A 12,963-nucleotide genomic window follows, 5' to 3' on the forward strand; every position below is an offset into this window, starting at 1 on the left:
TTTTCAGTTTGAACATAATGTGATTGGAATTTTAAATTCCTCCTTGGCCCCTAAATACACTGTTTTATTTATTGGAAACAGCCTCAGATGAGGTAAAATTTTCTACCTTCTTCCCTAAATAGTTGTGTAAACCGCAAAAGTGGGGATCCCTAGGTGGCTCAGCAGTTTGGCGCCTGCCTTGGGCACAGGGCGTGATTCTGGGGACCCGGGATCGAGTCCCACATTGGGCTCCCTGCATGGAGACTGGCTTCTCCTTCTCCCTCTGCCTGTGTCTCTGCCCCACCCCCGTCTCTTATGAATAAATAAAATCTTAAAAAAAAAAGGGAAGAAAATAATAAGATACTGAGGGTGCCTGGGTGGCTCAGTCAGTTAAACATCTGCCTTTGGCTCAAGTTCATGATCCCCCAAGGTCTTGGAATTGAGCTCCAAGTCAGGTTCCCTGCTCAGCAAGGGGCCTGCTGCTTCCTGCTCCTTCTGCCTGCTACTCCCCCTGCCTGTGTATGCATGCGCATGCTCCCTCTCTTACTCTTTCAGATAAATAAGATCTTTCAAAAAAAAAAAAAAAAAAAAAGATGATGATACTGGTACAAAGTTATGTTCCTGTTAGTTCTGTAGTCTTTATGCATTGGTCAGTAGGGAAGGCAGTTCATGCAAAGAAAATAAATGTCCTGTTGGTAAGGCAGTTGTCTCATATCTGATCCATAAAGTTCTCTCACCTCCATTTTGGTGAAAACACAAAAACCAAATAGCCAAGCATTATGTTTTTTAAAAATGTATTTTAATAGAATGGCGTGGTAATAATTTGCTTGCATTCCCATTTCTAAAGGACTTTAAGGTCCCCTGGGTGGAAATCACTGTGGGGATAAGTATAAACATGTATAAAATATAACCCTGTGTTTATAAAAACAAAATTTTAACTTCTGAAACTAGGCTGAATATGACTTCTTTTTCCTGTATTGTATGTTCTCCAGTGGGCAGATGAGAAATCAGTTTGTTTTGACAGATGGCATGAATGAGAAAATGAACTATGGATTGACTGTAGTTTGTTTGAATCAGTAATGTTGATAAACACCTTTATGAAATAGAAATGAACCAGAGAACTTGAACTAGTTTGTAAAAGATAATGGTAGGTCTGGGATTTATTCTGGGCCTTTAAATCTACACTTTTGTTTTAAATAGATGTGATCAGATAAAATTAAAGGTCTAACTTAAGCTTTTAAAAAAATAAAAACAGAATTAAGCTTAGACTTTCTTTCCTTTTCCCAGAGATTTTAAGTGGATTGATAATCTACTTTTGCTAGGTAAAGAGGGTTTGGAATACTTTATAGATTTTATTTATTTTAGAGAAAGAGTGCAAATGGGAAAAGGGACAGAGTGAGAGGGAGAGAAAGGATCTTAAGCAGACTACATGCTCCTGGTGAGCCTGATATCGGGCTTAGTCTCATGTCCCTGAGATAATGACCTGAGCTGAAACCAATAGTTGGACACTCAACTGACTGAGCTACCTAGGTACCCCCTGGAATACTTTGTAAGAGGATATCCCCAAAATAAGATCTTTTAATCTTTTGACTAATGTTCTTGCAAATCAAGGCATATTGGAAAAGCCTAATGGTGGTATCCATTATGTCAGTTTGAAGTTCAGACAGTTCCAAATTCCAAATAATAATTTTAATGATTTGTTTTTGATAGAAACTGCTTTATATGAGTAAGTGAAGCATGTTTCATATTATTGTTACTTAAATGAGTGCATTTTAGGGGGTATTAGAGGAAGTAAGCTCTCAAGTAAGGTACTTGCTTACTGGTTTTACTGCTATTTACAGTTAAACTTAGTGACGTTTATAATAATAACACTGACAACCCTTTAATTATGGGGCGTAGTTGACAAATCAAACATAATATGTTGTCATGGCTAATGGGCTACATGAAGTGTTCTAGTAGTGCCCATAATGAGTGCAGAATCAATTTAGTGCTTTGTCACTTTTCTCTTTTGCTTTCTCTAGCATCTTAAAGTGTCCTTATCCAATCTCATTAGAGTAATCCTACGTTTTAAAAAAAAGTTCCCAGCGTTTTTGCATTTCTGTCCTTGGAGGTAGATGGGAGAGAGGGAATGCAAAATGTGAATTCCCTTCCCTTCTTTCTTTAAAGCTGATTTATGTTGGCTACTTAGGTCTTCTTGCTAGGTAGAAAGGAAGATAAACACTGCCTATATGCACATGGGATTGGCTTTAATTAAAAAACAACCCAAGGGGAGCCTGGCTGGTTCAGTCAGTAGAGCATGCAACTCTTGATCTTGGGGTCGTGAGTTTCAGCTCCACCTTGGGGGTAGAGATTACTTAAATACACATGTACAAATGAATATAGAAAGAGAAAGGGATACTTGAGAAAAAGGTCTCCATTTGTTTAGTAACCTATCTTGCGGCACTGTGCTTGTTAAATGGGATATGTATGATTTAGGCAGAGCTTTAAAAATATTAGCTACTTGGCTATTTATTTTTAAAGATTTTATTTATTTGAGAGAGTACATGTATGTACATGCACAAGTCGGGGGAAGGGCAAAGAGAGAGGGAGAAGTAGATTCCCCCCACCAAGCAAGGAGCCAGATGTGGAGCTCCATCCCAGGACCCGAGGTCATGACCCAGCCGAAGGCAGAGGCAACTGACTGAGCCACCCAGGTGCCCCCTCTCCTGCCTTTTTAGTATATACGCCCAAAGATGATAGTATATTTCTGTTATGATATGCTAACTGCTGGAGATTTCTTATGAGAGAATCTTTCTTTAAAGAAAAGGCATCAGGGGATCCCTGGGTGGCGCAGCGGTTTGGCGCCTGCCTTTGGCCCAGGGCGCGATCCTGGAGACCCGGGATCGAATCCCACGTCAGGCTCCCAGTGCATGGAGCCTGCTTCTCCCTCTGCCTGTGTCTCTGCCTCTCTCTCTCTCTCTCTCTCTCTCTCTCTCTCTGTGACTATCATAAATAAATAAATAAATAAATAAATAAATAAATAAATAAATAAATAAATAAATAAATAAATAAGAAAAGGCATCATAACTTAGAGCTATTTGGGGGATAATCCTCAAAATATTTGTAGAGATCAGTGAGATACTAGTTGGTGTACTTTTTTTTTTTTTTTAAAGACTTTATTCATGAGAGACACAGAGAATGGCAGAGACACAGGCAGAGGGAGAAGCAGGCTCCATGTAGGGAGCCTGATGTGGGACTCAATTCTGGCACCCCAGGATCACACCCTGAGCCAAAGGCAAATGCTCAACCACTGAGCCGCTCAGGCGTCCCAGTTGGTATACTTCTTTGCCACAGTGGACTTTTAAATTATATTGATAGGTGTTGTATTCTCTCTTACTTTGTCTAGGCTTTAAGTATAGTTTTCTCTATTATGTCTAATTATTGCTTTATTCAGATAAATTATTTGAAGACCCTAGTTTCTTACCACTCTGATAAGAGATTTCCATAAGATAAAATTAGATGCTTACAATGCTGGCTACATGTGATTGAGAAGGCTAAGTTACTTGGCACACTTGAATTTTGATCTTGGAAAAAACTTTTCAGCAGTGATCAGAATTGTATTATTTAGGATAGGTATATAGGGGCACCTGGGTGGGTCAGTGTTAAGTGTCCAGCTCTTGATTTTGGCTCAGGTCATCATCTCAAGGTTGTGAGATTGAGCTCCGAGTCTAGCTCTGTGCTGGGAGTGGAGCCTGCTTAAGATCCACACCCCCTGCCCCATCCCCTGCACTCACCTTCTAAAAAAAAAAAAACTGGATAGGTATATAAAGTACAGTTAGTTAAAAGTTAGATGTGTTCTATTGCAGGTATTCTGCAGTAGATTTTATCCTGGAGAAAATAACAACTTAATGTAAAACATCTTTTCTTTCCAGGATTGGCCATTTGATGATGGAGCGCCACCCCCTAATCAGATAGTAGACGATTGGCTAAACTTGTTAAAAACCAAATTTCGTGAAGAGCCAGGTTGCTGTGTTGCAGTGCATTGTGTTGCAGGATTGGGAAGGTAAGCTCTTACATTTTTGTCTGTGAATTCATTATCAAAAATTTCACTCTGATAGACGTTTGTATTTATTACACCAAATATTAAATTGCCTAAAAGAAAAGGAAATGAGAGCTAAAGTTGGTGCAATGGTTTCTTAAGAGTTTGATGCCCATGATAGATTTAGTGGATGATGGCTCAGAAATTGTTTTGAAACTGATTTAATGTAATTATCTTATATTTGAGCTAAAAAAAATTTTTTTTTTGAGCTAAAAATTGGTCTTAATTCAGTATGGATTTTTTCCCCCTCATTTCACATATTCAGAGGGGCTTAGGTCTTTGAGATGAGCAACAAAAAATAATTTTAAATTTCTGAAGAAACTGTGTGGTTAATTTTGGATTGAGATGAACAGGAAGTTAATAGGTGGAGAGCCGATGGCCGAACTTTAAACTTCTGAAAGGAGATGTATGGAGAACAAAAATTAACTTTGATTTTAAAGCCTTTTTCCTTGAGCATTGCATGGAACGGTGTTGCTACAGTCTCATCAACAACAGATTAAATGCTAATTTATGATGTGCACTTTGACTCAGAACAGTAGTGCAGGGTGCTCTTGCCTCCAGGTGGTGGTGACTCAGGTTATTATCTCTGCTCAGGTCTGTTCTTTGCTCTTTTCCCCCCTTTTTTTGCAGTTTAGTGTTGTATAATTTCTTCTTCAGGGCCAGAAGTTCCAGTCCTTATTCTGAAGGGTGAAGATAGTGTCCTAACTTGGGCAGTTTTAAAACTGGTGACTATCCTAGCAGGTAGTCTAAAGTTGGTACCATGTAGTAGATGTTTTACAGTGTCATTTCCCAGGGGCACCAGGGCAGCTCAGTGGTTGAGATCCTGGGGTCTTGAGATCAAGTGCAGCATCAGGCTCCTCAGGGAGCCTGCTTCTCCCTCTGCCTATGTCTCTGCCTTTCTCTCTAATGAAATTTTTTTTAAAAGTCATTTCCCTTGCTAGATTTTTGTCTATGTGTGTAGTAGTATTTTATTGTTAAGGAATCTACTTCTGTGACTGTCCTGAAACCCAGGCTGGATTAACAGTGACAAGTCCTGGAGTTTAACTATACCTCACCTGGACTTGCTGTTTATAACCATTGTCTTCTTTCTCTACCCCAGCTGAAAATCCAGACTCATGAGGCTTCAATCCCTGCCTTCATATTCCTGGAAGACTCCAAATTCAACTATGTTGGAGGCTTTTTCAAAGGAGAAGACAGCTTTGTCTTCCCAGAAGACAAACCCTCTATTTTTTGGTTCATGAAGCAGAGGGCATTCCCCAAACCATGGACAGTTTGAGACCTGCTCAGGCCTCAGTGTCCCCTTGTTAGATGTAAAAAAAAAACCATAACCCTAAAAACATACTTTTATAGAGAACTGTTCTAATTATCAATTCTCTTAGCTCATAGAAAGGATTTTGTTGAAGAAATCTAGTGCCTTTTTAGTATTTGATGAGGAAAAGATAATAAAAAGGTTTTGTGCTGAAATTTTATTTTAAAGATTTTATTTATTTATTTATGAGAGACACACAGAGAGAGAAGCAGAGACGGAGGCAGGGGTAGAAGCAGGCTCCATGCAGGGAGCCCGATACGGGACTCGATCCCAGGACCACGGGATCACGACCCCAGCTGAAGGCAGATGCTCAACCACTGAGCCAGGTGTCCCTGTAATAAAGTTTTTGAGATACTCAATACAGATGACACGTTTGGTCAAATTTTCTTTTTCTTTTTTTTTTTTTTTTCAAATTTTCTTTCTTTTTTTTTTTTTTTTAATTTATGATAGAGAGAGAGAGAGAGAGAGGCAGAGACACAGGCAGAGGGAGAAGCAGGCTCCATGCACCGGGAGCCCGACGTGGGATTCGATCCCGGGTCTCCAGGATCGCGCCCTAGGCCAAAGGCAGGCGCCAAACCGCTGCGCCACCCAGGGATCCCAAATCTTCTTTTTTTTTTTCTGCAATGTTGGTTAAAGACCAATGAAGAATTTTTGATAACATAGAATATGAACATTCAGATAATGTCATGATGTTTAAAGAATAAAGATCTGTTTTTTAGAGAGAGAGAGAGAGAGAGAGAGTGTGCATGCACAGGGGAGGGAATAGGGAAAGGATAGAGAGAATCTTAAGCAGGCTTCATGCCCAGTATGGAGCCCCATACAGGGCTCAGTCTCCCGATGCTGAGATCATGACCTGAGCTGACATCAAGAGTCAGACCCTTAACTGACTGAGCCAACCAGGCACGCCAAGAATAAAGATCTCTTAATGAAGGTATAGAATTTAGTGCTTGGGCAGCACCCAGTGGCTCAGCGGTTTAGCGCTGCCTGCAGTCCAGGGCCTGATCCTGGAGACCCTGGATCGAGGCCCACGTGGGCTCTCTGCATGGAGCCTGCTTCTCCCTCTGCCTGTGTCTCTGCCTCTCTCTTTCTCTCTCTCTCTCTCTGTCTCTATGAATAAATAAATAAAAAATCTTAAAATAAAAAAGTGCTTTACTAAAAGTAGATGACACCAAAGACCCTATCCTGATACAGACATTTTTCCTATGTAGGGAAAATAGCAAAAATTTTAGTATATAGGAGAAAGGAAAGCTCGAGCTTTTCATTGTTTTGGTAATGTATAATCCTGGGTTTAAAAAAGATCCTTTAGGATCCCTGGGTGGCGTAGCGGTTTGGAGCCTGCCTTTAGCCCGGGGCGCGATCTTGGAGACCCGGGATCGAATCCCACGTCGGGCTCCCAGCATGGAGCCTGCTTCTCCCTCTGCCTGTGTCTCTGCCTGTCTGTCTCTCTCTGTGTGACTATCATGAATAAATAAATAAAATCTTAAAAAAAAAATAAGTAAAATAAAAATAAAAAAGATCCTTTATTTCCAAAGACTTGTGGATATTTACAAATGAGTTTCTCTCTGTAGGGCACCTGTGCTGGTTGCACTTGCTTTGATTGAATGTGGAATGAAGTATGAAGACGCAGTTCAGTTTATAAGACAGTGAGTATGAAGTTTTATGTTCACAAACTCATAAAACAAGACCATACAAGAGGAAGGAATTATGGAACGTACTCTTTGTAGTATGGAATAATTTTTTGGCTTAAAATATTGTTTGAAAAAAAAATATTGTTTGATTGAAGAAATCAAGAGGACCATGTGGTGAAGAGACTCATAATGGTATTGTTTGCTCCCAGATTTAAAGATTTTCTAATTTAGTTGGCAAATTTGGACACTGTAGAGTATGTCCAGTATATGACTTTTGAGTATCTAGGAATCTTTAAAATGAATAACTAAGTAGTAGTCTAGGTGATCTAGTGACTCTCTTAATGAATGTTCAAAGTACCGTCCAAATGCAACTATGACCAAGAGGCAGAGAAGAATCTATAGAGAAGTAGTTAATTAGGACTCTTAAGTGACCTGTTCAGGCACAAAATCAGAATGGTATTGCCCAGATAGAATCTTGGCATCCATCTGGAATAATGGGTCATGTTATTTTGTTGTCCAGAATTCTTTAGCAATCATTATCTTGTCTTTCCCTTTCAACCTTTTCTTTTTTTAAAAAAAGGGGGAAAAAAAGACTGTGATAAGAGGGCACGAAATGTATGGTAGCAGCTCTAAGAAGGTGACATATTTCAAGGAACACCATCTGTGCCTGCTGCTTCATATAATACTTGCTCACTCATCAGCCCTTTTCTCTTAAGTGATATTGTATAGGAAATAGGCTGGTTTTCAGCTGTGTGGAGTTAGAAAGGCCTTAGGCCATAAATAATGCATTTTAGTGAGTCAGACAGCTCTTTTTTTTTTTTTTTTTTTTTTTACATGATCAAGTTTGTCATTCTTGTATTTTCAGAAAAAGAAGGGGAGCATTCAATTCCAAACAGCTGCTTTACCTGGAGAAATACCGACCTAAGATGCGATTGCGCGTCAGAGACACCAATGGGCACTGCTGTGTTCAGTAGAAAGAAGTGTAAACGAAGGCTGGCTTGATTGTGCATTTAGGGGGAACTCTTGGTACCTGGAAATGTGAATCTGGAATCTTAACTGTGTCACCAAAGTAGTGATGGATTCAGTACTCCTCAACCACTTTCCTAATGATTGGAAAAAAGCAAACAAAAAAGAAATCCCTCTATAACATGAATAAAATGTTTAAGAAAAGAAAAAGAGAAGGAAAAAAGGGATTAATTCAGTGAAGGATGATTTTGCTCCTAATTGTTGGAGTTTGAATTTCTGCCAGGATTGAATTATATCAAAATCTCCTGTCTTTTTTAACTTTTCAGAATATGTCTCCAAGGAAAACCAGCAGAACATTAGCCTGTGCAGAACCATCTGTTTGGGGAGCGCACTCTTCCATTATGCTTGGCACATAGATCTCCCTATTGTGGGATTTCTCTCCCTCTATTTCTCTCTCTCTTTCTCCCCCTCTTTCTCTTTTCTTTTTTTCTTATTTTCTTTCTTTCTTTCTTTCTTTCTTTCTTTCTTTCTTCTTTCTTCTTTCTTCTTTCTCTCTCTCTCTTTTTTTTTCTTTCTCTCTTTTTTGGTGGTAGGCGTATATTATTCCCCTCTTCTTTCTTCATCCCTCTTTTTTTCCCCTAATACATGTTTTAGATGGAATAGGAGAAGCCCTTGTTGCTGTAGATGTGTGTGCAGTCTGGCAGCCTTAAGCCCACCTGGGCACTTTTAGAAAAAACAAAACAAAACAAAAAAACAAAAAAAGAAACAAAAAGTACCAAAAAAAAAAACAAAAACAAAAAAAAACAGTGGCATATATATTATATGATCCAGGTGGTTTTTAGTCTTTACTGATGATAGGGTGTTCATGTTAGTTTCTTTTCTTGAAAACCCTATTCAACATTAGGCAAAGTAGCCAGGAGCCTTTTGTTTTGGTTTTTATTTTGGTAAATTAGTGGGGAGATGGCATTTTAAGAATAGTCTTTCTTCTCAAAGAACTTAGCTGAGAGTCAAATTTTTCTCTTTCCCAACCAATGAAGCTAAGTGGGTATCCCAGAAACTTCTGTTTTCTGAAGGGGAGCACTCCAGGTTATCACTAAAGATGTGTCCAGGCAGAGAGTTAGCACACTTCTTAGAATTGTGGATTTGTAGCGTTACTCTGATTTTCTGTCTAATGATATCAGAGAACTACTACCAACTTTAAAATTTTTATTTAGGACTGACTTGTACTATGAATTTTCAGGAATGGTGAAAGTAATAACAGCAAAGATAGGATATTTTGGACTTGAGAAATGCCTGTGATGTGTATTTTTCAAACTGCCCCCTATATGTACAGTTCAGTTTAACCACTGATTGCCTTGTTATTTTCTTTATGAGATTTAAAAAAAAATAATTTGCTGGTTCCAAACCAACAATGCCTAGTGAGTATGTGTCCACAGGCCATACAGGGTAGAAGAGAGACATAAAGCAACCCAATGAGTAGCAAAGGGACTGTATTGTTGATGAAATGGTGTAGTGTCATTTTTGGAGATTCTTTGCCGGGTTCAATGTGCTGATCTAGAGAAGCTGTTTCTCTGCTCATTTGCAGACGGCAGTTGTGACCAGGCTGCATTGACAAAGCAATTTGAAGGACACCATCTGGGGCTCTTGCACTCTTCATCTAAATATTACTTAATAGTGCTCTGCTTCTAAGGATTTGAATAAAGGCTTAGGGTCATCTTGTCTTGCTGGAATTTGCTATGCAGAGCCATAAACTTCCCATTTTTTTAAGGATCAGCTAGGCCAGTAGGAATGGACTGGGACCTTGTCTCACACTGATGATACCTCAGACGTTGGCTGGCTATGTGAACTGCCTATTTCCTATGCTGGAGTTGTTTTGATTTTTAACTAAATGAATATCTGTAGATTCTTTCCTCCCCTATCCCAGAAAACAAAACAAAATAATGCTTTTTGAAACTGTTTCTAGAATTTTAAAGTGAAAAATGATGGTACTCTCCAAAATTCTTTATTTCAGAACATGACAATAGATTCTTAACATAGGTTCAGGATCAAAACAGCATACCCTCTAAACTCAGACTGTCTGTTGACTCCAAGGGTTTTTTTTGATCAAGACAGTAACAAACTTTTTTCCCTTTGACATGCTCTGATTTTTGTTGTTTGTGGGGAGTGTGTGTGTGTGTGTGTGTGTGTGTGTGTGTGTGTGCAGTGTCCAGCAGTATCAGTGCCTGCCTGAGATAGGAAAATTACATTCCTGGTTCTGTATGAGGAGAAGGGTGTATAAAGCAACAAGAAACATTATCCCTCATTTTGTTTTAAATTACATACTAATGTTAATTGTTCTCAGAACTGGATTTTCTTCCTCAAAATTAAAAGTTTTTTTCTTTTGGATTTAATGAAGTATTGCTAGCTGAAGCCAGTTTGACATGGTGAGAGAGATGTCAGACTGATGAAAGGTGTGCAGCCTGATTTAAAACCAAACCCTGAACCCTTTTAAAGAACAATAAAACGTATTTTACATGCTCTTTGTCTGTGTATCGTTCTCCACCCTAGGTTGAATTTAATTTATGTCTCCTTAGAAAACTTGGTATTCTCAAGGCTTGTTTTGGGTCCTGTTAATTACTGCAAAGAGGTAAAATAATTAGAGGTTGGGAAGTTCAAAGATTTCATGCCACCCAGGTGTTCAACCAGGGCAAACCTAACCAGAGTTGGGATATATCTGGTACATTTTGTGGTTTAGTTCTTGGACACAACACTCTAGGAATTAAGCATCTTGTTTCTTTCCAAGGGATTTTTTTTATACCATAGATTTTGATGAAGCATTGCAACTTTTTACTCAAACTCCGAGAACAGTGAGGAAGGAGGAACTTTACATATTGTAGGACTGGGGATGGGGAATTTCCCTTAGATCGTGGGTAATAATCTATCCATTCATTCAGAAAATAAGCTTATCTAGTAAGGTACTAAGAATGAGAAGAGAAGACACTGTTTCCACTTTGGAGGATCTTAGTCTAGAAGAGAAGTTAGGTTTGTAGATGTTAACAGAGTTATGTGGATACAGTACTGTGTGACTTAGAGTTAATTGATCCTCTTTGCTATTTTAAAATTCCCACCTCCTGTTCTTCATTAGTTAAGTTCAGTCTGCCACTTTATCTGCACTTGTGCACTTGTGCAACTGAACATGCTGACTCTGTTTCTGTTGAAAGTCACGACCTCAAATAGACCGTAGTACCATCTGACAATCCTGCTACATTTCTTTATTTCATTTACTCTTGACTCTCCTTGAAAACACTTAAATTTTAACACTTTTCCCATTCTCTCAGTTTGTGGCTTGCTTGCTTTTCTCTTCTTTTCTTTCTTTTCTTAACTTAGAAAATAGAAGCAAGGAAATTTCCACAGGCTTCTGCCATCACATCTACTCATCTACCTGCATCTCTGCTTGTAAGCTCTGTCTTTCTTCTAGTTACATGTTTGCCCTTTGTAAGGTATGCTCTTCCAGTTGTGTCCTAGATTCCATCCCCATTCAGAGGATGCAGCTTTAGCCATTCTCTTTATTAACTTCCCTCTGCTAGATCATTGCCATTAGCCTACTGCATAGTATTATTTCTTCCGTGTTAAAGAAAAAAAAAATCCTGTTTGGCCCACACTCCTCCCCTTTGCTCTTTATAGCAAAACTCAAAAAGAGTTCTCTAACTGCACACTGTACTTCTGTCTTGAACCTACTCCATTGAGGATTTTGATTCCACTGTAACTGCCTATGTAAAGATCACTAGAACTTATATTTAATCCAATGGTCAATTCTTTATCCCTTTTTTTGGCGTTAGTTTATGACATAGTTGATCACTCCTTTTTGAAATGTGTTCCTTATTTACTGTGTAAGAGGAATGATATCCCCAACCTCCCACCCCATGTCCATACTCGAAATCCCTGGAACGTGTAAATATGTTACATGGTAAAAGGGACTTTATGGCTTTAAGGATCTTGAAATGGGGAGATTATCTCATATTTTCTAGATAGGTCTAGCCTAATTGCATGAGTTCCTTTTTTTTTTTTTTTTTTTTAAATTTTTATTTATTTATGATAGTCACAGAGAGAGAGAGAGGCAGAGACACAGGCAGAGGGAGAAGCAGGCTCCATGCACCGGGAACCCGATGTGGGATTCGATCCCTGGTCTCCAGGATCACGCCCTGGGCCAAAGGCAGGCGCCAAACCGCTGCGCCACCCAGGGATCCCTAATTGCATGAGTTCTTAAAAGCAGAGGATCTTTCTTGGATGAGGAAGAATGGTCTGGAAAATGGAATGTTGCTGGCTGAAAGATAGAGGAAGAGGGCCTCTAGAACTTGGAAAAATCAAGGAAACATTCTCTCCTACAATCTCTCAAAGAGGAACTCGCCTACCAATACTTTAATTTTGGTCCCATGTGGGACTTCTATAGAACAGCAGGGTGATGAATTTATGTCCTAAACCACTACGTTTGTGTTCATTTGTTACAGCTGCAACAGAAAACGGATTTTTGCTTTCTAGGACAGACCTCATACTCTTGAGTTTTCACCTAGTTTAGCAGTCACACCTCAATTTGAGGTTCTGGTTCTTCATCATCTCCACTATATCTGCCTGGACTCTATTCTCTGGACTCCAGATTCATTATCCAAAGCCTACTTGACATCTCTCATGGATGTCCCGAGAGTTCAAAAAACTTTAATTCACGCTTAACTGTAACTTCAGTGAGACTTTCATTTTAGAATTGCCCCCCACCCCTGTACCATTGGCATGTTCTCTTACCCTGCTGTGTTTTAGATTTCCCCATACTGCTTACTACCATTTCACTAACTTTTTATTGTTTGCCTCTCCACCAGACTATAAGCCCCACAGGGCACAGGGATTTGTATGTGTGTGTTTTGTTCACTATATCTTCACCTAAAACAGTGCTTGGCATGTAGTAGGTGCTCAGTAATTGAGTGAATTGGTGCTGCTAGGTAAATGATGGTACTATAGAAAAGAGAGTAACT

At 39.2% G+C, this 12,963-nt stretch overlaps 1 protein-coding gene across 2 annotated transcripts in view; it reads left to right on the forward strand.

Moving 5' to 3' along the window:
• The window catches only part of PTP4A2 (protein tyrosine phosphatase 4A2), a 31,661-nt gene extending 21,182 nt beyond the window's left edge, over positions 1-10,479 (forward strand). For both annotated transcript variants that reach the window (XM_038531267.1, XM_038531265.1), the window contains 3 exons: positions 3,891-4,021; positions 6,935-7,009; positions 7,860-10,479. In XM_038531267.1, coding sequence (XP_038387195.1) covers positions 3,891-4,021; positions 6,935-7,009; positions 7,860-7,968 — 315 coding nt within the window. In that variant the 3' untranslated portion in view covers positions 7,969-10,479. The remainder of the gene's footprint in view (positions 1-3,890; positions 4,022-6,934; positions 7,010-7,859) is intronic.
• The last annotated feature ends 2,484 nt before the right edge of the window (positions 10,480-12,963 follow it).

Source organism: Canis lupus, chromosome 2 (genome assembly GCF_011100685.1).
Source record: "Canis lupus familiaris isolate Mischka breed German Shepherd chromosome 2, alternate assembly UU_Cfam_GSD_1.0, whole genome shotgun sequence".
Classification (NCBI taxonomy): Eukaryota; Metazoa; Chordata; class Mammalia; order Carnivora; family Canidae; genus Canis; species Canis lupus.